This window comes from Rhinatrema bivittatum, chromosome 7 (assembly GCF_901001135.1).
Source record: "Rhinatrema bivittatum chromosome 7, aRhiBiv1.1, whole genome shotgun sequence".
NCBI lineage: Eukaryota > Metazoa > Chordata > Amphibia > Gymnophiona > Rhinatrematidae > Rhinatrema > Rhinatrema bivittatum.
The window spans coordinates 91,629,083-91,654,919 of record NC_042621.1 but is presented as its reverse complement, the minus strand read 5'-3'; the positions used below and the strand labels follow the sequence as shown (position 1 = coordinate 91,654,919).

Below are 25,837 nucleotides of genomic sequence, written 5' to 3'. Positions count from 1 at the left end.
CAGCTCTTATTCCTCAGTCCTTGGTTATGCCTTCTGAGCCGAACCTACCCACAGAGCATACTCTCCTTAGTGGATTTAAGGTGGACCAGGTGTCTAGCCTGATCCTGCCTAGGTAAATAGGAGAGCACATGGGGCACTGCCTCACACTGTAAAAGAGAACTGGAAATGGTTACACATCTCATTGCTGGCTGTGATATGCTGTCAGAAGGCCTGCATACAGAAAGACATAAGGTGGCATGGCTCATCCAGTGGAAACTGTGGAAACACTGCAACATTTCTGTATCAGAAAAATATTGGAATCGCAACCCTAATAGAATTATAAAGAGTGGAGAAGTTGTGATCACCTGGGCCATTCCCATTCCAGCTGATTAAAAATCTTGATGCTAGTAAACCAGATATTGTGCTGAAAGAGAAAATCACATGAATGGCATTGTTGAAAATGTGATAAACAAATTCCCATAATCAATAAATCCTTAAGTATACCTAATACATTTCAAATAGAAGCATTCTCTTTTAAGTATCTATTTAGTATAAATGCAATTATTCATACAAAATGTCTTAAAACATAATACAACATATATCTTTCATGTGTTTAAAAATGTCAAATTATATATATCTCATGCAATTACATTATATGAAATGAATCCTTTCTACAAATTTGACTAGTCTGTAGAATATATGGAGAAAGAGAGAAGATCTTCAAGTAGTTAAGAATGCAATCAGAGACTGAAAAAATGACAGAAAGATACAGAAATAGTCCCCAATTGTATTGGGCACCACTGGCCCAATTAAAAAGGACTTCCAGGAATACTTTGATATGTTGCCTGTTACATCCTATAAAAGAGGCTTTTTGGTACAATGCAAGTATTAATAAGAGCATTAGTAAATTTATCTATTTATTTAGCCATTTTACATCACTTAATGTGTTCATATAACATATAATTTAAAGATAGGTACGTACAATGACTAAAGTTCTCAGGGGCACATACATTGACTAGTGTTATTGGGGCTGGGAAGACGTGCAGGATGAGCTAGCATTTTTAACTCATGTACCAGTGGAATATGAGGGTGGAGGAAAAGAAGAAGGTTTCATTTTCAAGTTATTTATATCGGAGGGGTTGGGAAGTGATTTGATAATGAGGATTGAAAAGTTCTGTGGTATTGAGTTCAGTAGTTAAGTTCTTAATGAATTTACCCATGTTGGGTTATAGGCATTTTGAAATCGTTTTTAGTTCCCGTTTGAATTTCTTTGTTTCTAGAGTCAGTTGTAGCGTCTGTGGCCTGCAATGGAGATCATACGGACTCTTATTTTTGATAGATGCGTATTCTGTAATGATGGCACAGCTAGTAATCCTTTGTTTTGAGATCTTAATGATCTCTGAGGCTTGTATGGTTGTAACGCTACCCCCTCCACACCAGTGTTAGAGTGGTGGGTGGTATGCATTAATGTTAGGACCTTGTAATGGACTTGGGATTGTACAGGTAGCCAATGAAGTGCAATCGGTGACTGCGAGATGTGATCGAATTTCCTGGATCCTGTTAAGAGTCTAACTGTGGCATTTTGTAATAGTTGTTGGGTTTTGTTTTGTTTTTTAGAAGACAGTTAAGTACTCCAAGTAGAAGTGAGTTGCAGTAGTCTAGGTTTAAAAAAATGAGGATTTGCAGGACTGTGCAGAAATCTACGTGAGTCAGCAATGGTTTGTCTATGTGGTAGGCGCAGTTTAGCATAGCCTGATTTGATTAATTTATTTACGTGATTTTCCATTGATAGGTTCTTGTCAGTCTGTATTCCTAAGTCCCGCACTTGGTCTGAGGGTCAGGGGCTCGGGTGGAGGTGAGCCGGCCGTGCAGCGCTGCTGCCAGGGCCTTATTCCCCCAGTGGTGGTGTTGGGTGGGCAAAGGGGCAGTCAGCGGGCGGGTCCTGGCTAGCTGGCCAGATTGAGATCATCCTCAACATACCATGGTTTAGGAATGAGATGCATTCCTGTCAAGGTGGGCATAAAACCAAACCCACTTGGAGGCAGCTGCCGCTGAGAAGAACCTTTCTAAAGAGGACAGCAATATACTTTGGGACAGAGGACCTGACTGTGCATATTCAGTGCCTGACTTCATGAATGTCTCCATATGGATGAGGAGAGAAGGCACATTTTACATTATTATTTCCATATTGAGGGTTAAAGATTAGTTCTGGCTGTGGGAGTTGTACCAGTTGATAGGGAGTTTGAACGTGCATCTTAAGTTTTCTGATAGTATTCCCTGTAGATGTTAGATCAGTGCTGTTTTATTGCTTTTAATTGATATGGGTATTTCACAACTACTTTTCATTTTTTACTATACAGTTACCATCGTTGTGATTTTAAGATTCCACTAACAATTAAGGGAGGTAAGTACTGCCTTCTGCTTCTAGATGAAATAGTATGAACTGGAATTTATTCTTCAAACAGGTTTGCAAATGTATCAATTGCCTCCACCAGCTTTCCTGCAGTGCTCCTTTGAACAAGGTATTTTGGCATACTTGTAGGTGGCGACAATTGTTCTCGTATCTATATTCCTTAAATGAGGAGAGAATCGCGTAACCTGTAGTGCACACAATGGAGCAGGTGTTGAATTGGAGCAAACCGTTTTCCTGGCTCCCAAATCTATGAACTGATAAAATGTACTTTCCTGCAGGAAAACAGTAGACTACATACAAAATGAATGTAAAAATTGTCAGGCTGTCTGTGGCATTGCACTTTGCTAGTTCCCATTAGCTCTAATGACTGATGAATGCAACTCTCACTTGTGATGCTTGCTTCTCTCTGGATAACTGCAGCTCTTTCCAAGCTTTTCCTCTAATTGTTGGCTGTGACATATCCTCAGGGCCTTTCAGTATTTTGATTCTCAGTATTTCAACCCCTTCCGCGCTATACCTCCTGAGACCTTCCCCCAAAAGCCTTCATGGATGCTGACACTGGACAACTGCTAAATTCAGCTCTTATAAAAACAATAGCCAAGGCAATATTCCTGAAAACTAGGACTCCTGGTACATTCATAGATTGATTCAGCTAACTTTATTGGCATGACAGTTTGCCAGATTAATACACATAATGATTAAAATAGAGAAAGAGGAAACAATTACAGAATAAAAGTGGAGTAAAATTACAGGTTACAGAAAGTACAAAAGGGACAAAACTCTGGTTTTGGTGCTTGTCCATATTGTTCCTGATCAGGTTTCATTTTTGGCCTGCTGACAGGATACCACATATTCTACTGCTATTGCTGCTGTTTCTCTAATAGATATAAGAACTTAAGAAGTTTCCTTACTGGGTCAGACCACGGGTTCATCAAGCCCAGCATCCTGTTTCCAACAGTGGCCAGTCCAGGTGACAAGTATCCAGCAAGTACCAAAACATTAAATAGATCCCATGCTACTAAAGCTTGTAATGTGGCTATTCCCTAAGTCAACTTGATTAATAGCAGTTTGTGGACTTTCTCTCTGTTGTGTCCGTCGGTCGCAGACGGCTGCGACCACTCTGCCTCACCTCTCTTCTACCCTTTTCCTCCTCCCTGGGAAAGATGGCTGCCTCCGGTGCTGATTGCTGAAACCCTCGGCGTCTCCGACATAGCATGGGCATCCCCGTCCGCCATGCTTCTTCCTGAGGCCTCCTAGGCGCACACGCCACCTTCACTTTTGAATACGTCATGGCGGGAACCTCGGGGGCGACCCCACCACATGACGTCAGTACCTCCGGGTATTTAAACCTCCTCTCCGCTCTAGCCCAACGAGTTAGCAAGGACTTCGGTTTTGCTACTCTGACCGCTTCTAAGCTGCTCACTTGGATTCCTTACTACCCTCCGGGGTAACTCGCTCCTACAGAAGCTCTGGGTACCCATTCCTCGGGGGCCTCTCGCTTCTATCTGCCCTTTGGGGTTCAGCTACCTAACCTAAGGACACCCGCTCCTCTGGGGTTCTATCTACTTTCTTCCAGGATCCCTCGGCACTTCTAGGTACTCGCTCCTTGAGGACCTATCCTGCACAGGGTATCCTGCACCTCAGACCTCAGGTCCCTATCTCCATTCTACTACTTAGGAAGTTACCAGCAATGCCACTCTGTGAGTATCACCATGCTCCAGCTCTCCTTATTCCACCCTTCAGGTTTGGCTTATCCCGCGCTGCGGAACACTACCCAACCTTACTACATCCCATCATCTATAGAGACTGTCTGAGCTTACTGTGATATCGCTGGCCTACAGTACTATTCCTTCTTGAAGCAAAATTCAACTTACATAGGCAGTACAATAAAGCTTTCTTTCCTCAGTGTCTGCTTACTAGAGTGTAGCCTATCGTTGTGGTTCCCCACGGGGCCCCTCCCTGTGGGAGGAGTCATCGCCACTTCGCTGAAGAGTCCATGGTATACCACAAACCCAACACTCTCCTGGAACTTATCCAAACCCTTTTTTTTTTTTTTTTAAACGCAGCTACACTAACTGTCTTAACCACATCATCTGGCAATGAATTCCAGAGCTTGATTTGGCATTGAGTGAGAGAGAATATTCTCTGATTTGTTTTAATTGTGCTACTTGCTTTCTTCATGCAGTGCCCCCTAGTCCTTATATTATCTGAAAGAGTAAATAACAGATTCACATTTATCTGTTCAAGTCCTTTAATGATCTGGGATGGATTTAGGATTTTTGCCCCTTCTAGGCACTTTTGGTGCTTTTACTGCCCCATCTTCTATAAGGATGTGTTACAGTATAGCCTAGGGCTGTTCTCCGCTGAATGAGATTCAACAGAGCTGAAAGGCAGAAAATCTTAGCCAGCTAGACTTCTGCCCCTAAATGCTTGCTACTGTAGGCACAGATATAATGGGTGCCTATTGAGAAATCCAGGGCTGTTCATGATCTTACAGACTCCTATCATATCCTCCTTCCGCTGTGTCTTCTCCAAGCTGAACAGCCCTAAACTTTTTAGCATTTCCTCACAGGGGAGCTGTTCCATCCCCTTTATCATTTTGGTCACCCTTCTCTGTACCTATTCCAGTGCAACTATATCTTTTTTTTGAGATGGGGCAACTAAAATTGCACACTGAACTCAAGGTGTGGTCTTACCAAGGAGCGATACAGAGGCATTATGACATCCTCCGTTTTTTATTCACCACTCCCTTCTTAATAATTCCTAACATTATGTGCTTTTTTTTTTTTTTTTACCGCTGCAGCACACTGAGCCGACATTTTTAATGTATGAGGCTTAGATCTTTTTCCTGGGGCGTAACTCCTAATATGGAACCTACCCATATAATTACAGCATAGGTTATTTTTCCCTATATGCATCCCTTGCACTTGTCCACATTCAATTTCATCTGTCATTTAGATGCCCAATCTTCCAGCCTCACAAAGTTCTCCTGCAATTTATCACAATTCTCTTGTGGTTTAACTACTCTGAATAATTTTGTCGTCTGCAAATTTGATCACCTCACTCGTCGTTCCCCTTTCCAGTTCATTTTTAAATATATTAAAAAGCACTGGTCCAAGTACAGATCCCCGAGGCACTCCACTGTTTTCCTTTTTCCACTGAGAAAACTATTTAATCCTACTATGTTTCCTTTCCTTCAACCAGTTTGCAATCCACAAAAGGACATTACCTCCTATCTCTTGACTTTTTAGTTTTCTTAGAAGCCTCTCATGTGAGACTTTGTCAAATACCTTCTGAATACCCAAGTACACTAATCTACCTGTTCACCTTTATCCACATATTTATTCACCTCTTCAAAAAAGTGTAGCAGATTTGTGAGGCAAAAATTGGGTAAACCTATGATGCTTGTATCCCATTAAACCATGTCTTTGTATATGTTCTGTGATTTTATTCTTTAGAATAGTTCCTACGATTTTTCCCAGCATTGAAGTCAGGTTCACTGATCTGTGGTTTCCCAGATCACCCCTAGAACCCTTTTTACATATCAGGGTTACACTGATTTCCAGTCTTCTAGAATGGATGAGTTTAATGATAGGTTACAAATTACTAGTAATAGGTCTGAAATTTTGGGTTTATCATCAGGTCCAGGTGATTTGCTAGTCTTCAGTTTGTCAATCTGGCCTACCACATCTTCCAGGTTCAACATGATTTGGTTCAGTTCATCTGAATCATCACTCTTGAAAACCATCTCCAGAACAGGTATCTTCCACTAACATCCTTATTAGTGAACACCAAAGCAAAGAATTCATTTAGTCTTTCCACGATGACCTTATCTTCTGTAAGAGCCCCTTTAACCCCTCAATCATCTAACGGGCAAACAGACTCCCCCACAGGCTTCCTGCTTTGGATATATTTTTAACAGTTTTTATTATGAATTTTTGCCTCTGTGGCTAACTTCTTTTCAAATTATCTCTTAGCCTGCCTTATCAGTGTTTTATATTTAACTTGCCAATGCTTATGTTTTCTCCTGTTTTAAGATGGATCCTACTTCCAATATTCGAAAGAGTTTTTTTCAGTCCTTTATCATGCCATTGTCAAAAGAAAGGTAGACACAGCCAATGCCAAGCCACATAATGAAATTCCTGACATTTTGCTGTCACAAGGCACCCTCTCAAGGGAATGGCATTCCCCGACATTCAGTGCTACCCTCTAAAGAGGTAGCCCTTAAGAACTTAGTCTTTTGCTCCCCTGCCCAACCTTTCCCCATAGAGTGACATTAACTACTGGGGTAAATTGCACACTTACACCCATCGATAATCTGAGCAGGAGGCTGAGCAGGTGGGGAACTTGCCCAAGGACTCAGAGGTACCAGAAACCAAATCACTTCAAAATGAGTCACACTGGGCATTCTCAATAGTGTGCCTCACATGGAGATCCATCTAATCAAATTTGAAGAAGGGGAAGAAGAAAGGCATTTATCTTTCTTATTTCACCCCATATTCAGCAATGAAGCAAGAGACCTCTGCAGTAAAAATTGCAACATGGGGCACGCTCCTTAGATGCACAGTTCCTGTGTGCAAGAGACGGGCAACTTTTAAGGGGACTGCAGGCTCCAGTTAATGATGTCAGCAACAGGTTTCAGAGTGGGAGCTGGGAACTCCAACTCAGCACCAGCAGGTAAAGCACAGTTCCCCCTTCTATCTTCTTTTTAAATGTAAGCATCAGCAGCCAAGTTCTATGCTGGTTAAGGTGAAACCAGTCCTTCCAAAATAGACTGTCCCTTCCTCAAAATGTTGCCCAGTTCCTAATAAATTTCTAGCCCTCTCCCCTACACTGTTATTTCCACTCATTGAGACTCCAGAGCTCTGTGGGAGAATATCATAATGCCTCTGTTTGATCATGGTGTGAACACATCTTGAGTATTGGGTGTTCTTCTGGTCACTTAAAATAACATAAAGCAAAACCTAGAAGAGGTACAGAAGGATAACAAACATAAAGGAATGGAACTGCTCCTCTATGAATTGAGGCTAAACAGGTTATAACTTTGAGAAGCGGTGACTGAAAAGTGATATAATAGAAATTTATAAAATTGTGAGTGGGGTACAACAGATAAGTACAGGATAATTATTTACCTTTCCAAATTGTTCTTTGACTAGGATATTCACCGTGAAAAGAAAGCAGATTGAAAACAAATTGGAAAAAGTATTTTTTTTTCACTCATTGCACAAACAAGCTGTGTAATTGGTTGTCAGAGAACATGGTCAATGCATCTAGCACAGCTGGCTTTAAAATGAATTTGAACAAGTTCTTGGAGGAAAAATCCATAAGCCATTATTAGCCATGTAGTGTTGGAAAAGCTAATGCTTATACCTTGGAGTCATCAGCAAGGAATGAATCTAGTCTTTGGGTTCTGTCGGGTACTTTTGACCTGAATTGGCTACTATTGAAGACAGGATACTGGGCTTAATGGACCTTTGATCTAATTCAGCAAGACATATCTTTTTTCTTATGCTGTAGTTTTTCTGGCCTGCATATGATTGAGACTGGTGGGGTGGGGGAAGGAGGGGGATGATGGGGGTCGGTTGGCTAGTTGAAGTAAGGAAACAGTAGATTTAGCAGACAGTATGGTACTGGATGGCCGGCAGATGGAGAGGGTTGGCTGGCTGGGTGATGGAGTTGACTGCTGAGGACAGGAGGGGTTGAGGGGGGATATTGCTGTAGATGAAAGTGGAAAATTGAGAGAGAAAACAATATTGCTGGGACTGAGAAAAGAAGATTGGAGGTGAGAATAGGGAATTGAGGGAGGGAGACTGTTGGGGGGGGGGAAGGGTAGGAGTTGATAGAGGGAGGAGCCTTGTGTGTTTGAGGTGGGTTGCGAGGGAGATTGGTATGAATAAGGGGGTTGAGAGAGAAGGAATCTAATGGAAACTGATGGGAATGAGGGGCACTGAGACGGAGAATGGTGGAGATGAAGGGGAGTGAAAGAGAGCCTACTAGGATCAGGTATTTGAAAGGGAGGGAGACTGCTAGGGATGAGGAGGTTAAGAAAGAGAGGAAGACTGATAGGAACAGAGAAATTGGAGACAGGATGGGGAGATTGAGAGAGAGTGACTGCTGGGGAAAAGGATTGAAAGACACTGGAGATAGAATTGAGTGGGAAGAGAAAAAGACTTATTGAGGACAAAATGGGGGAGACTATGGGGACAGTTTTGTGGGACAGAAGGACTAGTGGAGACCTGGACCAAGGAGATAGATGGGTGAAGAAAACAAACCATCTCCTCAGATGTAACTATCAGGAGGTGCACTACTGACAGCATGCTTTGTAGTGTGAGGGGAGGGAGGATGACTGATTTACCGAGCTTTTTTTCCCTTCATAGAATCAGAATGGGAAAACAACTTTACTAAATCAATTTGTAAAGGAGCTAAAGCCAGACCTCAGAGGGGGGAATCCAATGTTGATGTCATCTTCCTATGCCCTCCTCCCCTTCCTCCCTTCTCCCTCTCTAACCTTTGTGGGATGGTAGAGAGGTTTACATTTTTTATTTTTTTTATTTGTTCATTTCAATTAATATACAATATAATATACAATGTATATACAATATACAGTTGAGTCATGTCTGTAATTCCCAAGAGGATAGCTGAGAGTCACATCAAACGCTAAATTTTGATTAATTTAATTTTTATGTCTTATTCTTAGGTTTTTGGAATTTTTTACTGTACTCGTATTTTTAGCTTTTAATTTTAATAATTGAAGTTTTAGTGTTATGAATATCAAATAGAGTTTATATTGGATTTTATTGTATTTTTTCCTTTCCTTTTCTGAAATTTGATTGTTTCTTTTGTATTATGTAAACTGTAGAGATAGAAACTTGTTTTCTATGCCACGGTATATAAAAACTGCATAAATAAATAAATACAAGCATAACTTAGGAAGGAAAAGACAATTAAGCATACAATATCCATCATAAGATGAAAAGTATACATATCCTTAGACCACCATCTGAGAAGGGGTGGAAATACGAAGATAAATAGGGAGAAAGGAAACATTTAAAGAAAAGGCAAATAGCATGTTATAAGGTCGCATTACAGTTATGAACGCCATATATTAAGTAGCCAAAGTATTGGAGACTCTTTTTTGTCAAGAAAAAAAGTACCGTATTTTTCGCTCCATAATATGCACTTTTTTTCCCCCAAAAGTGGGGGGAAAATGTCTGTGCGTCTTATGGAGTGAATATAAAAAAAACCCCAAAAAAACTAACTACAACCAATGGGGTAGATTTTCAAAGGGGTACGCCCATAAGATACGCGCGTACCCCCCGAAAACCTACCCCAAACCCCCCCCTGCGTGTACCAAGCCTAAGTCCCGGGGCTTGCATGGAGGGGCGTGTCGGGGGCGTGCCGGGAGTGACGCGGCGTTTCGGGGGCATGACGCGGCGTTTCAGGGGCGGCGCCACCGGCATGGTTTCGGCCCGGGGGCGAGGCCGCGGCCTCCGGTCCAGCATCCGGACTGGAACATGGAGTGCGGCAGCCGGCCCGGCGTGCGCAAAGTTACGCCTGCTTCCAGCAGGTGTAACTTTGCCGACAAAGGTAGGGGGGGTTTAGATAGGGCCGGGGGGTGGGTTAGGGTAGAAGGGAAATAGAATCAAAAGGTTACTAAGAACCAAGAGTAACAGATAAGGTCCATCAGGTCTAGAGGACATGTATAAAGAGGCAGCAAAACACTACACGGAGCGGCAGTAGCCACAGAGGCATTCACGGAGACAGTGGCCAGTGGTTGGTGTTCCACTTTCACGGAGCGGAAGGATGGAGGTCTGCCATCTCCAAATTAAAAAAAAACAAAAAAAAAAACCCAGGGGTGGGTAAGAGTATGTAAAATTAACGGAGAGTTCAAAGGCTATAGGTATTACCAATTATTAGGCTTATTCAATATTTGTTGATAGTTAATGTGGCTTTCAATGCATACTTCACTTTCAATGCATATACAGCATAGCTCTCTGCTTCAACGGCAGGGGAGAAGTAAAACTGATACTTCACGCATATCCAGCATAGCTCCCTGCTTCAACGGCAGGGGAGAAGAAAAACTAATACTTCACGCATATCTAGCATAGCTCTCTGCTTCAACGGCAAGGGAGAAGTAAAACTAATACTTCACGCATATCCAGCATAGCTCTCTGCTTCAACGGCAGGGGAGAAGAAAAACAACCAATAAGGGCTGAATAACATAGTCTGAATTATTTAGTCTTGGTAAATAAATAAACATGGGTGTAGCTTGCTTTTTGCGGCGGTTACTACCCCTAACAAATCAAGCTTGATATTTCACTTGGATGCAGCTCCATCATTGTTCTCTACATTAATGGTGGGGGTGAAAGGGAAATAGAACATAAGGTTACTAAGAGCCAAGAGAAACAGGTAAGTATGAGAAAAAAGAAGTGTGAAGCTTGCTGGGCAGACTGGATGGGCCGATTGGTCGTCTTCTGCCGTCATTTCTATGTTTCTATGTTAGGTAGGGGAAGGAAAGGGACGGTGCAGAGGGGTGGAAGGAAAGCGAGGCCGCTCTGATTTCGGAGCGGCCTCGGAGGGAACGGAGGCAGGCTGCGTGGCTCGGCGTGCGCAGGCTGCCGACTTTGGGCAGCCTTGCGCGCGCCGACCCCGGATTTTAATGTTTTTAAATTTTTTAAATTTTTTGCAAATAAAATGTGAATTACTGAATATGAATTATTTCCCTTAAATCTTTAGAAAGAGGGTATTCTTATTTCAAAGCAGCAGTGACAACAGTGAGCTTTGCACCCGACATGAGCGTCATGTTTCGTGTAGAGAACTGCATCGGGGGTGACAGTCTCAGCAGTGTCAGCGTCTTTTTTTCAGATGTGCATCGCCATGTTCCAAAAGACCGTGCTGGCTGCCGGCTGAAAAAAAGACGCTGACACTGTTGAGCTTTTCGCACCGATGCAGTTCTCCTCCTTGTGAGTTATCCGCCTAATGATTTTTAAATATTGACCTCCTCCTGTGTCACTGTAACAAGGTGAGTGGGGAAGATATGTAAAAAAAAACAAAAACCCCAGAATAAATAAATAACAGGATAAGAAGTGTCATGTTTAACTGCTGCCTGACATTTCCTTCTCATTTAGTTAAAAGGGGATATATGCTCTTGATGGTATAGATGTGTTAAAGGGATGAGGAAAAGGGATTTGGTTGCTATTTTAAAAAAGACTAAATTATATATGTAAAGGAAATTATTTAAGACATTCCATTTGTAAAGATCACCTAAAGGAAAATGTGTTTTTCTTTTTGCAGAAAGTGCTGATGTACAGACAGAAGTATGCACAACATATAGCAAGGTGAGATTTCAGATACCTAGAAAGGAGTGGTCTGAATGAGGCTGGCACATGTTGTTAAAACAGAGATGGAAGAAAGAGTAGCCAATATCAGTTGTTTGAAAAGCTTTTACAGTTCTTGCTCAGTATGAATTGATATAGCTTCTGTGGAAGACATCAGCCAATCAAATGCCTGACACTGCTTTGCCCAAACCTCTGATTTCTATAGGAGAGTCTCCTGCCACAACTGGGTATATGAAAGAAAATTGGCAAGAATTTCCTCAATTTTAGTTGTCTTATTCTTCTTTATAGTCTGTACCATAGTGGGGCCCTCTTACAGTGAATTTCCAATACACTGGCAAGCAAAGAACAGAGCTTGTATTTCAGTGGGGCAGAAAACTATTGTAGTCAGATTATTTCTTACCAGAGAATTCTAATTGAGCAGATTTGGTTATTTTAATGGACGCTTGACTTTCACCAAAGTTTGTATCTGTTTTGTGGCCTAATCATGAGTCCAAAGGCAAGAATTGTAACACAGTATGATAAAATGCTCAGCATGTCTACTTTTATTCCACAAAGCAGGTGTTATTTTTCTGGCACAGATTGGAAACAGTTCCATCATGATCATGAATTTTCTGATGCAATGACTCATTTTGTGATGTGATGTAAGCAAAATAGGGTTTCACAGTGTTTGAACGGCAGGCTACTAGGTTTTACACCCAGTGGCACAATGGTTATTTTAGAAGTAAGATGGACAGCTGACTACCTGTCACACCTTACACCCCTCTCCCCTTATGCTTTTACCAAAAGTCGAGAATCAGCCAAAGTTTTGGAAGTAAAAGGCTGCAAATTTGTTGCAAACACTCTTTACTTGGATACCCAAACCATATAACTATCACTGACTCCGAATGCTTGCTGTTAGTTAGGCAGTCAAAGCTTGTACCCTGCCATACTTGCTGTGATGTTAGCTAAACCAGCTTAAATAGCTCCCCTTTAACCCCCCACCATGTTAGTAGCTAGACTGACACAGTAACCCCTGCAGGTGTCTCCAGGCTAGGATGCCGTATATCCTAGCTAGGATTCCCTATTGATGAGACTGCACTGAGTGCATGCCTTCAGGGTCTTGGCTACAACCAGCTCATGCCCAAGAGGCTCCTGTTGAATCTCTTAAGCTAGGATACCCACCTCTGGCATTGCTATATCCAGCACATGCTCCCTCCATGTCTTCAAACTAAGATGCCCTCTGCTGGAATTTGCTGCGCCCAGTGCATGCCCCACAAGCAGCCTACTGAGCCCATGGCCATTGCCATGCAACTGCTAGTTGCCAGAGTTTCATCTCCTTATACATCCATTGCCTTCCAAGACTGCCTTCCAAGACTGCCTACTGATACAGAATTCACCCTCAGTGATAAAGCACTCCCTCACTATAACTATTCTTTCTCTGAAGATAAGCATTTCACGATAGTCACACAAATGGATGATGATGTTCTGCTGGTGCCGATTAGAACACAATATCCAGAAGCCTTGATGATTGGTGCTACTACTCACAATTTTCAATTTGTGCTTATTCAAAGCATTTTTGTCTCAGAAGTTTCTAAGAAATTCCTAGATGACTTCTTAGCATGCATAGCAGTTTTCATGCATTCATGATCATATAACATGCCTCATTTCTTCATTTTCCTTTGAGTATCTGGATGTATTTTATTCAGAAAGCTAAGGGGCCTAGTTACTAGTGCGCATTAAAAATTCATGTTTGTCTCCTACAGTGTCGGCACTAGTAATGCATGTTCCCAGCCAGAAATTTGCATTATCATCATTCCACCTCCCAGTCCATGATCCTAAATGAGATTCACAGTCCTGAGCAGAATCTACACTCTGTAGATTCCACATAAGAACTGCCATTCTGGGTCAGACCAAGGTCCATTGAATCCAATATCTTGTCTCCTACAGTGGCCAATCCAAGTTGTGAGAACCTTGTAGATTCCATAAAATAGATCAGTTTCCTGTTACTCACTCCCAGGAATAGCAATAGTTGTCCTTAGTCAATCTGGCTAATGTGCTGCAGACATTTCCTCTAGGAACTTGAACAAACATCTTTTTAAACCCTGCTAGGCTAGTCACCTTGACCATGTCCTCTGGCAACAGATTCCACAGCTTAACTATGCACTGAATAAAAAGTATTTCCCACTATTTATTTTAAATCTGGTTGCTAGTTTTCATGGCTTTTCCCCTTGTTTTAGTAGTTTTTTGAAAGGGGTAAATAACCATCCTTTATACATTCCACCCAACTCCTGATTTTATAAACTTCTAGCTTGTCCCCTCTCAGCCAACTCTTTTCCAAGTAGAAGAGTCCTAACCTGCATAGCCTCTCATCATAGGAGAACTATTACATCCCCTTTACGTTTTGGTTGCCCTCCTCTCCAGACCAGAACTGTACATTTCCTAGCACTCAGACAGATGAATTCAGGACCGGTGTGTTATGCACCTCTACCTGCAGTGACAGCTTGCCAGTATTCTCCGTCTCCAGCAGATGGTGGACATGCATTTCCCTTCTGGGGATTGATTCAAATTTTAGAGGAGAAATAATAGGAGATTTAATTTACCCTGCTCTCCTGCAGTGATTCCAAATGGTCTCTCCCCAGTTGAGAATTCCTGAGGCGATTTCTTTTGGTCCCTCAGATGAGAACCTTGGTCCGGTAGCTGGTTTATTCAGCCAGCATGGTCTTAGCTGATTAAAACAGCTGAAAGGCAGTGGGTACAGGAAGCCGAGCACGGCAGTGACAGTATATGCCCTCTCCCCCTGCAGCCAGAGACAGTCTATGTACTCAGTTAGGAAAGGCTGAGCTCAGGTAAGGTTTAAAAAAAAAAAAGGGTAGAAAGAGTTGTTTGTAGTCCTTCCCCTTCCTCCGGGCTCTGTGCTTGGCATGCCGTTCTGGCGTTAGTTTCCACTCCAGTGGGAGGAAAGATTTAAGAAAGAAGATCCCCTCAGGTTTCCACCAAGCAAGGGTTTTATGGTACACGGCTCAGTATTGTGCAAGGAATGCAGCTCCATGTTGTCTTGTGGCCTGGCCATTGAGAGAATGCGTCAAGAGAAGAAAGGGTTTTCTAGCAAGGCGGTTGCTACATTTTTACAGACCCCAAAATATCTAGTTCACTAGCTTATGTGAAAGTGTGGAGGATTTATTTTTTTTTTAGTCTTGGTGTATAGCTAGGCTTATTTTGCTGTGGACGACATTAGTGGCTGTGGCTTTAACCTTCTTGCAGAAAATTCTTGAAAAAGGGCTGGCACTTAATTCTCTCAAGATACAGGTGACAGCTATTACCTGCTACAGGGATAAATTGCAAGGTTCGTCGCTGATCCAGATGTTACACATTTCCTGACAGGAGTGAAACATATTAGGCTGCCCATGAAAGAGTTAGTTCCCTCATGGAATCTACATTTAATTCAAGAGCTTTGGCTACTGTTTCCTTTGAACCTTTCAAGAGAGTGCCTCTAAAAGATCTAATCTTGAAAGCTCTTTTCTGGAGGTCTTTTTCAGGTTCTCCAATGAGGTGGTTGCAATCTGCAGAGTTTTTGCCTAATGTGGATTCACAATTTAATCTGATTCTATGGTTTTCCTTCCTTCCTTTAGAAAAGATTTCTTACTGGAGGTTAGTGAAGATCTTCACTGATTGTATGTTCACAAGGCACTTTAGTGATTAGTTAAAGGTGATTTTCCTTTAGGGATTCTGACCATTTGTTAATCCTTTTTAGTAGACAAAAGAAGGGAGAAGTTGCTTTTAAAACTGTTTTCTCAATGGATCAAAGAAGCCATCAATTTCACATACTTTTTGAAGGTTTGACACCTCCGAAAGGTCTTAAGGTGCATTCGATTAGGGCCCAGGCCTCTTCGTAGATGAAAAGGGACCAGAAAAATAAAAGTGACATTCTGCTCCTGTTCTGCCACCTCAAACCAAAATGTCAAACATTTCAAATTAATCAAAAATGTGTTATTGTAAATAGGTTTCACTTTCATTGCACAATAAAGAAAGGCGTTTAGCTCAGTAAGGTGAAAGTGCCTGTTTGAGCTGAGAAAAAGTTGCAGACTCACACGAGTTTCAAATAATCTTTCCTTGAACAGGAGGGCTCCTACTCCTGGGATGCAACCATTGTGCCAGCAGCAATGTCCACTTCTTGAAGGAAGTGACAAAACTGACTGTTCTGTTACTGATGAGACAAAATGTTACATCCGAGAAGGAGTAGGAGCCTCCTGTTCAAGGAAAGATTTCTTGAAACTCGTGTGGGTCTGCAACTTTTTCTCAGCTCAAACAGGCACTTTCACCTTGCTGAGCTAAACGCCTTTCTTTATTGTGCAACGAAAGTGAAACCTATTTACAATATCACATTTTGGATTGATTTGAAATGTTTGATGTTTTACTTTGAGGTAGCAGAACAGGAGCAGAATGTTACTTTAATTTTTCAGGTCCCTTTTCATCTACAGTTTTCCTTGCTGCTTAATTCTAATCTTGGTGACACCATGCATTTTTACGACAAATGTGAGGTCTGCAAATACAGCTATACATGTATGTGCTTTACTTTGAACTGACAGTCTCTCTGGATTCTGTTGAGTTTGTTGCTGCAGAATGGATATAAACAATGTTTTGAAACTTGGACCCCTAACTTTGTATATCAATGTATCTGATCTCTATTTGACTGTGATTACAGTGGGACAGTATTCAGGACCTCCTGGGTCACCCAGTGGAGAAGCCAGTGGTCCTTCACAGGTAAGAAATACTAAAATTGAGTGTCTACCATGTTCTGAAGTCTTGAGAACAGGCAGTGTGTGGCAAAACTTTCTCTAGCACAAGGGATTCCCTGTTCCATTCTATTTCCATTGAGGCCTTGGATCCCAGCCCACTGAACAAAATACAAACTCAATTCTCATGGCAGTAATTTAAAACTGTTTATAAAGCCCAAAATTACTGTTTGGCTTTATTCCCTGAGAACATTTGCCCTTTGTTTTTAGAACAAATATTTTTGTACTTCTGGGTTAATTCTCTTCTGTTTGGTCTGTTTTTAAAATGCTCATATTTTCTTTGTAAATCTGCAAAAAATAAAATGCATGTACTGTGCAACTGTTCTCTTTACTGTACTTTTCTCCATATCCCATGTATTCAGAAAAATGTGAATAAAATTAGTGTAATGATTTAATGTGATACTACTAGCTTGAAGAAATACCTTTACATCTCTATAGTATTTGTTCTTTCATACTTCTCAGCATTTAATGTTCCTTAAGAGGCTGATATTCAAATGGGTTTGTTTCGTTAACTCTTGTAGTTAGTAGGACAAACCCAAGGTTTAAATTTCCCTTCCCAACCCACCAAGCAATGAAATTTTAACTGGATAAAACATTACCTGGTTAAAATGTATCTGGATAAAAAAGAGGAGATGTGGCAGCCTTCCCTGAGCATTGCACAAGTTTATCCAGCTGACTTTTGTCACTAGCCAGATAGTTATTTAGCTAACTATGGGCCTGATTCTTTAAGGCTTTTCTCCCATTTTGTATCGATAGGGAAAAACCCTTACTGAATCAGGTACTATAGTTGGAAAATTTGCAGGCCTAAAGAAAGTAAAATAAAGCATTTAAAAAACTAGTAAGTCGAGCAGGCTTAGACCTCCCCCCCCCCCCACTCTCCTACCCCCATTCAGAAGAAAAAAAAAACAAGTTTAGAGTAGAGGGATAAGCAGGCCCAGTCCCCTCTATCTCTCTCCCCCTCCCCCAAGTTAAAAATAAATGTAGTGGATGAACAGCACCCTGAGGCTCTCCCTCCTGCTCCCCAAGAGAAAACAACGTATTGGTCAAAGGCGCCAGATTTACCCCACATTCTCCAACTAAAAATTGTGAGACACCAAATTCCTGCCCCCTACCACCCCCATCCCCCGCAACTCCAGTGGGAGGAGGAGAGGAGAGGCTCATACATCTTGTTGCTGGGCTGCAGTGTAAATTCATGTACCGTATTTACTTCCCTCGCCCACTGATTGAACCTTTCGCTGAGAGCTGTCCCAGCTCCGCTTGCCCCCTGCATTTATTTTTAATTTTGAGGGAGGGAGAGGGATTGGCTCTCACTGTTCTTTTTAACAATATTCAATAACCTGATTAGTGGCAAAATTGCCCAAATAACTTTATTCAGGCAACTTTAGTGGAGCATATTCAGTGGTCCTTTTATGAGTGCCATTGAATATTCAGCTAAAGGTATCTAGGTAATTTTGTCTCTTCGCCAGCTCACTGAATATTAACCAGTTGATGGTCCATATTCAGCACCACTTATCCAGATAAATTCCAACTTATCCAACTAAGTAGTACATTTTAAATATTCGGCCAGAGTCAATGGCCACTACTTAGTCAGATAATACTTATCTGCAAAACGTATCCGGCTAACTTTAGGGTAACTGGATATATTCAATGGTGCAGCCAAGCCACTGAATATATAGGTTAAGTTAGCTGGATAACTTTAGCCAGCTAATTTGCCAAACCACACAGCAGCTTAATATGGACCTTTAAATATTTTCATATCTTTCTCCTAGGACAAGCAAGGTGGTAGTCCTCATACATGGGTGACATAAGATGATGGCCACATGCCACTATCCACGCGTCCACATGGGGTCCCTCTTCAGTCTCTTTTTTTTTCTGCGAAGCGTTCATCTCACAGTTGTGGAGCTCTGCTCTTTTTCAAAGATTTTTCCCGGTTGGTTATCGACTTTTTCTGCGCCGGGTCTCTCTTCTTCCCGGTCGGTGCCTCTGTAGGGCGGCATGGTAAGTTTTTGTCCCTCCTTTGCATCGATTCCCGGTGTGTCACTCGATCGGTGGTTGCCGGTCATCGACCACTCACCAGTTCTTTTTATGGTGAACAGTTTTCACCCCTAGTGCCAGTGGACCATGTCTCTCACAGATCTGCACTAGGTTTGCATCCTCTGCCTGGGAGTATCGTTCTTGTGATCAAATGACCCCCAAAGGCCTTCACGCCCATCAAGATAAGATGGAGAAGCTTTTTGAGTCCAAGAAATCTGATCCGTCGGGGGTGAATATGCCCATTGGCTGTGGGGAACCTATGGACACCGAACCCTCACTGTCCACCCCTCCACCTGCGCCCTCTCAGGAGAGAGGGGCCGGGGATAGGTAGTCATCAGTATCGTCGCGCTGCAGGACATCAGGATCATCTCCATCCTCCTCAGCGCTGGGGAAAGACCCAGACCAAGCACCGAGGGAAGCCTCAGAAGCACCGCCACCAGTCACTGCATGGCGCCGGGCTTGCGTTGGCACCTGCATCTGCTTCGATGCCCTCGAAGTGACCCTGCGGAGAGGAGGCTTTGACCTCCATCAAACCCAGGAATCCCAGGCATTCCCCACCGATCTCCCTCGGGGATCCGAGAGAGTTCTGGTGATGCCGCCTCCTCATCAATCCATTCTGGCTTCAGTGGATTTTCAAGAGGAGCTGGTGATCCGAGCCCTGCAAGGCATCGAGCCACTGGCTCCACGAGTACTTCCGGCGCTGGAGCAGGCACCTGCGATGTTAGCGCTGTTACTAGTGCCTGGATGTCCTTCTGGGTGTCTTACCTATGCAGCAGCTGTTCCGTCGCTCGTTTCTTTTTGCCTGTTAACAACTCGAGACCTGCTGCCTCTATAATGGACGCCGCCTCTTCCACTGATTTCACCTTTGACGTGACCCCGTTGATAGTGAAAGCTAGGCCCCATTGAAGCTTCCTCCATCCGATGCAATTCCCCTCATGGATTACTCAGACAAGGATGTGTTGCTGCAGCCCGCAGAACCAGTGGGGTCCTTGGTACCTTGTCAGGTGTTGACCATTCCGGTTCCTTGTCCTTCGGGGGCCTCAATGCCCAAACTGAGAGGCCTGGGAAAGGGCCCTCCATGGGGGTCCCCAGGGGACCTTAGTGAGGGAGATGACCCATGGGGAGATGAAACCTCAGAGTCTTTTTCTGATGACTCGGGAGATCTTCCCTCAAACCTGTCCCCTTCAGAGGAGAGGCGCCGGTCCCCGCCAGAGGACCTGACCTTTGCAGGCTTTGTCCAGGCCACAGCAGAAACCATTCCATTTCAACTCCTGACAGAGGGGGATGCCCGACATAAGATGCTGGAGGTCCTCCAGTTTGTCAGTGCCCATCCATGATATTTTTAAGGAGTTACTCCTTCGGATTTGGTAACATCCCATTTCCATTCCTCCGATCATTCGGAAGGCAGATGTGGTCGATTTAGTGCAGCAGGCCTTGGGATTTGAGAGGCATCAGCTCCCACATCAGTCAGTAGTGGTGGAGTCGGCCCTCAAAAAGGCCAAGCATTTCCGCACCCATGCTTCGGCTCCTCTGGGTCGGGAGCACAGGGTGTTGGATGCCATAGGTAGGAATGGTGTACTAGGGCGCTATGTTAATCGCCCATATCGCCTCCTGCCAGCTCAGAACTCGGAACCTCTGGAAGCAGGTTCAGGAGTTATCTGACCGCCTTCCCCAGCAGCAGCAGGATGCCTTTTTGGCAGTCACCCAGCAGGGCCTGGAGTGTGGTAAACACGAGGTGCGATCCACCAATGACGTGTCTGAGATGGCAGCTAGTGTGCCAGTAATGGGCATTGGCGCCCATAGAATGGTGTGGCTTCGAGCCTCTCATCTCCGACCAGAGGTCCAGGAGATGAGAGGTCTTGGACCTCTCATCTCCTGGATCATCACCCTATGTTATCTTAAACAAGAGTTTAAGATAACATGGGGTGCACAGAGAATCTTCAGCTGCAATGAGTGAAAGAAAGCTTGAGATCAATTAGGGTCTATGCTGTTGCGAAGGAAATTAATTTGGAAAGATTAAGTGGGTTCTATGGTCCATAGAACGTTTCAGGTGATTTGTGCTGACATAAAGCAGAGTTGCTTACCTATAATAGGTGTTCTCCTAGGACAACAGAAGGTTAGTCTTGTAACATTTATTTTTCCGTAATTCTAACCACAAACAGAGGAGAAACCCAACTCTGCAGGGTAGCGGGCGGGTTTTGTGAGGACTACCATCCTGCTGTCCTAGGAGAACACCTGTTACAGATAAGCATCTTTGCTTTCTCTTAGGACAAGCAGGATGGTAGCCCTCACACATGGGTGAATACAAAGCTACAGGCTGCTCCCGAGCAACAACAAGAACCAGCAGGCACTTAAATGGGTGCCAACAGGCACAAAAAACAACAGTGCTGTTGGTAACAGAGGGAGACAGCCTGAACCCGAACAATGGGCCCTAGGCAGGAACAGCTGGGTTCTTCAGCTGAAAGAGATTCCAAAGGACAGATTGGCCGAAGCTACTATCATGTCGGCCATCCCTGTCTAGACAGTACTGGGTGGCGAACATGTGGAAAGAACTCCATGTCACAGTATTGCAGATTTCAGCTATGGGAACTGCTCACAAGTGGGCTACCGAAGCTGCCATGGCTCTCACAGAACGAGCCTTGACATGGCCTCCAAGCTGAAGGCCCACCTGCACATAGCAGAAGGAACTACAATCCCCCAACCAGTTTGATAGTGTCTGCTTGGTAACCGCAACTCCCAATCTGTTCTTGTCGAAAGAGATGAAGAGCTGCATGGACTGCCTGTGGCCTGCTGTCTGCTTGAGGTAGAAAGCTAAGGTCTCTTGCAGTCCAAGCTGTGCAAAGCCCGTTTGCTCTGGTCCGAATGAGGCCTGGGAAAAAAAAGTGGGCAGAATGATTGACTGGTCAAGATGAAAATCGGTCACCACCTTAGGCAGAAACTTAGGATGAGTACGCAGACCACCCTATCATGAAAGAATTTTGTGAAGGGCAGATACATCACCAAAGCCTGAAGCTTGCTGATCCTGCATGCCGAAGTGACCGCAACCAAGATGATGACCTTCCAGGTCAGGTACTACAGGTCACAGGGACCTGAAAGGATCTCACATGATTTGAGGCAACACCACATTAAGGTCCCAGGACACAAGAGGAGGCCGCAGGGAAGGCTTCAGCTGAAGCAACCCCTACCCCACTATGTGCTGCACAGAGATGGGCATACTGCCCACACTCTGACGATAAACACTGATAACACTCAGGTGCACTCTGAGTTAGTCTTTAAACTAGCCTCCAAAAGGTGCAACAAGTAGTCAAGCAACTTCAGAGTAGAGCAGGTGAATGGATCCAAGCCGTGGACCTCACACCACACGGAAAACCTCTTCCACTTCAGCCTGTAAGACGTCCTGGTGGAAAGCTTCCTGGAAGCTACACCAGGACCCGAGACACGTCGTCAGAGAGGTCAAGGGGCCGCAGAACTAGCCTCTCAACATAGGGCATTGTCTCTGACAGCCTATGATCAGTATAATAGGCTGTCAGAATCAGCCTATGATCCAAAGGCTGATCACACAGTATCAGCCTGCCCTGATACTGTGTGATCAGGTCGGGGGAGGTCCCCAGACTGATCGGTTGTCTGATGGAGAGGTCCCGAAAAAGCGGGAACCAGACTTGCTTCGGTCAAGGGGGGCAATGAGAATCATGATCCCCCTGTCCTGCCGGAGCTTCAAGAGGGTCTTCATTACCAGGGGAAGCAGAGGATACGCATATAGAAGGCCCTCACCCCAATGGCGGGCAAAGGCGTCTGAGACTGGCCTTTCGTCTCCCCTGAATAGGAGCAGAAGTGCTTCACTTTGCTGTTGCAGGGGGAGGCAAAGAGGTCCACGTCTGGGATCCTCCAAAGACGGAAGATGTGATCCGCCACGACTGGATTCAGGGACCACTCGTGCAGTTGGAACGCTCGACTCAGGTGATCTGCCACCACATTCTCCATCCCAGCCAAGTACTTGGCTTGTAGGAGCATGCCCTGAGACTGAGCCCATGACCAAATCTGAACAGCCTCTCGACACAGGAGGAACAACCCCGGGCCTCCCTGCTTGGTGATATATCACATCGCTACCTGACTGTCGGTCTGGATCAGGACACCGGAATGCCCAAAGAGCTTAGCAGATCACCCGCAGCTCCAGGAAGTTGATGTGGCATTGAGCTCCCTAAGCAGACATCAGACCTTGCAAGCGGAGGCTGACCACATGCGCACCCCAACCCAGAGAAGGGGCATCTGTGGTAAGTACAATTTGAATCAGGTGAGATGAAAAAGGAAACCCCTGCTCCAGATTGGGCAGCCTCTCCCAACAAGACAAGGAGATCTGAAGAAGCGGCATAATGCAAATGCACACACTGAGGTCTTGAGTGGCCTGCTGCCACTGAGACCACAGGGCCCACTGGGCTCTGTGCATGTGCAACCGAGCCAAGAGGGTTTTTGGACAGATGCAGCCATGTGGCCCAGAAGGTGAAGCAAAAGGTGGGCTGAGGCCTGCCAGTTTTGGTGGACCAGACTCGCCAGAAATGCCAAAGCAAACATCCGATTGCAGGGAAGATATGCCCTGGCCTGAGCAGTGTCCAGCCAGGCATTGATAAAGTTCAACTGAGGTTATGGGGTGAAATGGGACTTTGGGTATTTGATGACAAACCCAAGAGACTCCAGAACTTGAATGGTCAGATGCAGAGAGCGAAGCACCTCTTCCTGGGTAGTGCTCTTGACCAGCCAGTTGTCCAAGTAGGGAAACATGTGTACCCCAAGTCGGCAGAGGTGCGCACCCACTACTGCCAGATACTTGGTGAAGAACCACGGGGCCGAAGCGAGGCTGAACAGCAACACCTTCTACTGGAAGGGTCTCATGCCCACGAGGAACCACAGATACTTCCTGTGAGCTAGGAAGACCTCGATGTGGGTGTATGCATAAGAACATAAGAAATGCCATACTGGGTCAGACCAAGGATCCATCAAGCCCAGTATCCTGTTTCCAACAGTGGCCAATCCAAGTAACATGTACCTGGCAAGCATCCTTTAGATCGAGGTAGCAAAGCCAGTCCCCTCTTTGCAGGAGGGGAATCAAGGTGCCCAACGAGACAATCTTGAACTTTTCTTTTTGTAGAAATGTGTTCAAGGCTCTCAGATCCAAAATAGGATGGAGTTCCCCCTGTTCTCTTTGGAATCAAGAAATAGCATGAGTAGAACCCCCGCCCGTGCTACTACAGCGGAACAGGTTTGAATGCTCTAGCTATTAACAGGGCGGAGAGCTCCGTCAAGAGTATTTCCTGATGCAAGGACTGGCTCCAAGAAGGGCATGGGGGAGAGTCTGCGTGCATGCCCCGGAAGTTCAATTGGTACCCTTGACAAGACCCACTGGTCCAAGGTAACCTGGAATCAGCGGTCTGCAAAGGACCGTAACCAGCCTCCAACCGGATGGCCCAATGTCAAGGGTACAGTTGCAAGGCTTAAGCTCCCCTGCAGCCAGTCAAAACCCCGTAGAGGGGCCCGACTGGGGTGCTGGCTGAGGCCTGGGGGTCCACTGCTGTCTAGTGTGTCCCCAGGGGTCCCCGGTGAAGTACAAGCACGCGAGGCAGGAGGAAAGTATTTCCTCTGGTGATATAAGGACCTCCTTGAGCCCTGACGGGAAGATTTCCTGGCAGAGGATGGCAGGTCTGATGAACTGGCCGAGAGATGCTGAAGGGTCTCATGGTGATCCTTCAATTGAGCCACAGCATCTCTTGCCTTATCCCCAACAGGTTATGAGAGGTCTTGGACCTCTTAATTTTTAGTCTTAAAAAAAATCCAAAGCATTTTCAAACTCAGTCATGCTAACTTCTTTTATCACATCCTCTGGCAATGAATTCCACAGCTTAATTATACATTCAGTGAAAAAATATTTTCTCTGATTTGTTTTAAATGTGCTACTTAGTAACTTCATGGAGTGTCCCCTAGTCTTTTTATTTTTTGAAAGAGTAAACAACTGATTTACATTTACCTTGTCCTTTCCACTCATGATTTTATAGATCTCTAGCAAACCTTCCCTCAGCCTTCTCATGTCCAAACTGAAGAGCCTTAACCTCCTTAGCCTTTTCTCATTTGGGAGCCGTTCGATCTCTTTTATCATTTTGGTCTCCTTTTTCTGAGCCTATTCTAGTTCCACTAATCTTTTTGGAGATGCAATGACCAGAATTGCACTCAGTATTCTAGGTGCGGTCTCACCATGGAGCCATAGTGGTATTATATTATTTTATTCTTCATTCCTTTCCTAATAATTCCTAACATTGTTTGTTTGCTTTTTGTACTGCTATTATACACTGAGCCAAGGATTTCAAAGTATTGTACACGAGGTGCAGAACATTCTAAAACAGTTTCATGTACTAAGATATAACTGTCACATCGACCAGAGATGATTCAATGCCAAAATAAATTGTGTATTATTTTTTTTGGCCTTTACTGAAGGTTTTTGACCTCAGGCTATTGCATTTCTGCTTTTCAGTTAGTTTCGGTTAACCTTTTCAGTCCTGCACAGGTTATGTGCAAGGGTTACCACTGGTGTTCCTCTGATTGCATAGCACCTTTTAAGGTGAGCGTCAGAGAGCACACATACCATGTTCCATAGGGAGCTGCTTTCTGATCCCCTACCAAGGTCTGTGCCTAGAATGACTGTGTTATAGAGGGAGGGGGATGGAACCAAATTGTGGAAGTTCTGTGACACCGCCACTAAAGATCCCCTCACCCCTTTGTAACAAATGGGAGTGAGTGCGGTTTGAGCAGGATCCAGCTGGACTGGTAGCTTATATGTGGAGGAAAGCAAGCCAGCCAAGAAACCTATAGGGGGTTTTACTTCCTAGGGATTTGCTATTGTGCAAGAAGTGATAAGCCATATAAATATATGAAACTAATCCTCTGTTCTACACAGTTCAGTTTTCAAATGAGCACAGGTACGTTTTTTCTTTATGCAGGTCGTCTTCTCCAAACAACACAAACCCATTTGGATCGACGTTTTGTTTTGGACTTCAGCGAATGATTTTTGAGGTTAGAATTGTACCCTTTCAAATGCGGTTGGGATGGAAGAAAATACTGTGAGAGGTTTTCTGTTAAATTCTATGAGTGAGCTCTAAAAACTGGCAAAGGAGACAATATGTTTTGGGAATGCAAGTCACTATGTAATGGCAGATGAGGAACCTCCTCTGAGATCAGATTCCTATTTCTTCTTAGTTTGGAAGTCATGAAGCACCCAAAATTTCACACAGTTTAGGCATGTCGTTTCTCTATGCTTG

The 25,837-nt window shown here is 44.1% G+C and overlaps 1 protein-coding gene across 2 annotated transcripts in view; it reads left to right on the top strand.

Annotated features, from left to right (window-relative positions):
* Nucleotides 1–25,837, top strand: part of C7H16orf70 (chromosome 7 C16orf70 homolog) — a 214,550-nt gene that overhangs the window by 183,237 nt on the left and 5,476 nt on the right. For both annotated transcript variants that reach the window (XM_029608692.1, XM_029608693.1), the window contains exons 13-16: nt 2,340–2,383; nt 11,687–11,730; nt 16,412–16,470; nt 25,520–25,592. In XM_029608692.1, the coding sequence (XP_029464552.1) occupies nt 2,340–2,383; nt 11,687–11,730; nt 16,412–16,470; nt 25,520–25,592 (220 nt within the window). The remainder of the gene's footprint in view (nt 1–2,339; nt 2,384–11,686; nt 11,731–16,411; nt 16,471–25,519; nt 25,593–25,837) is intronic.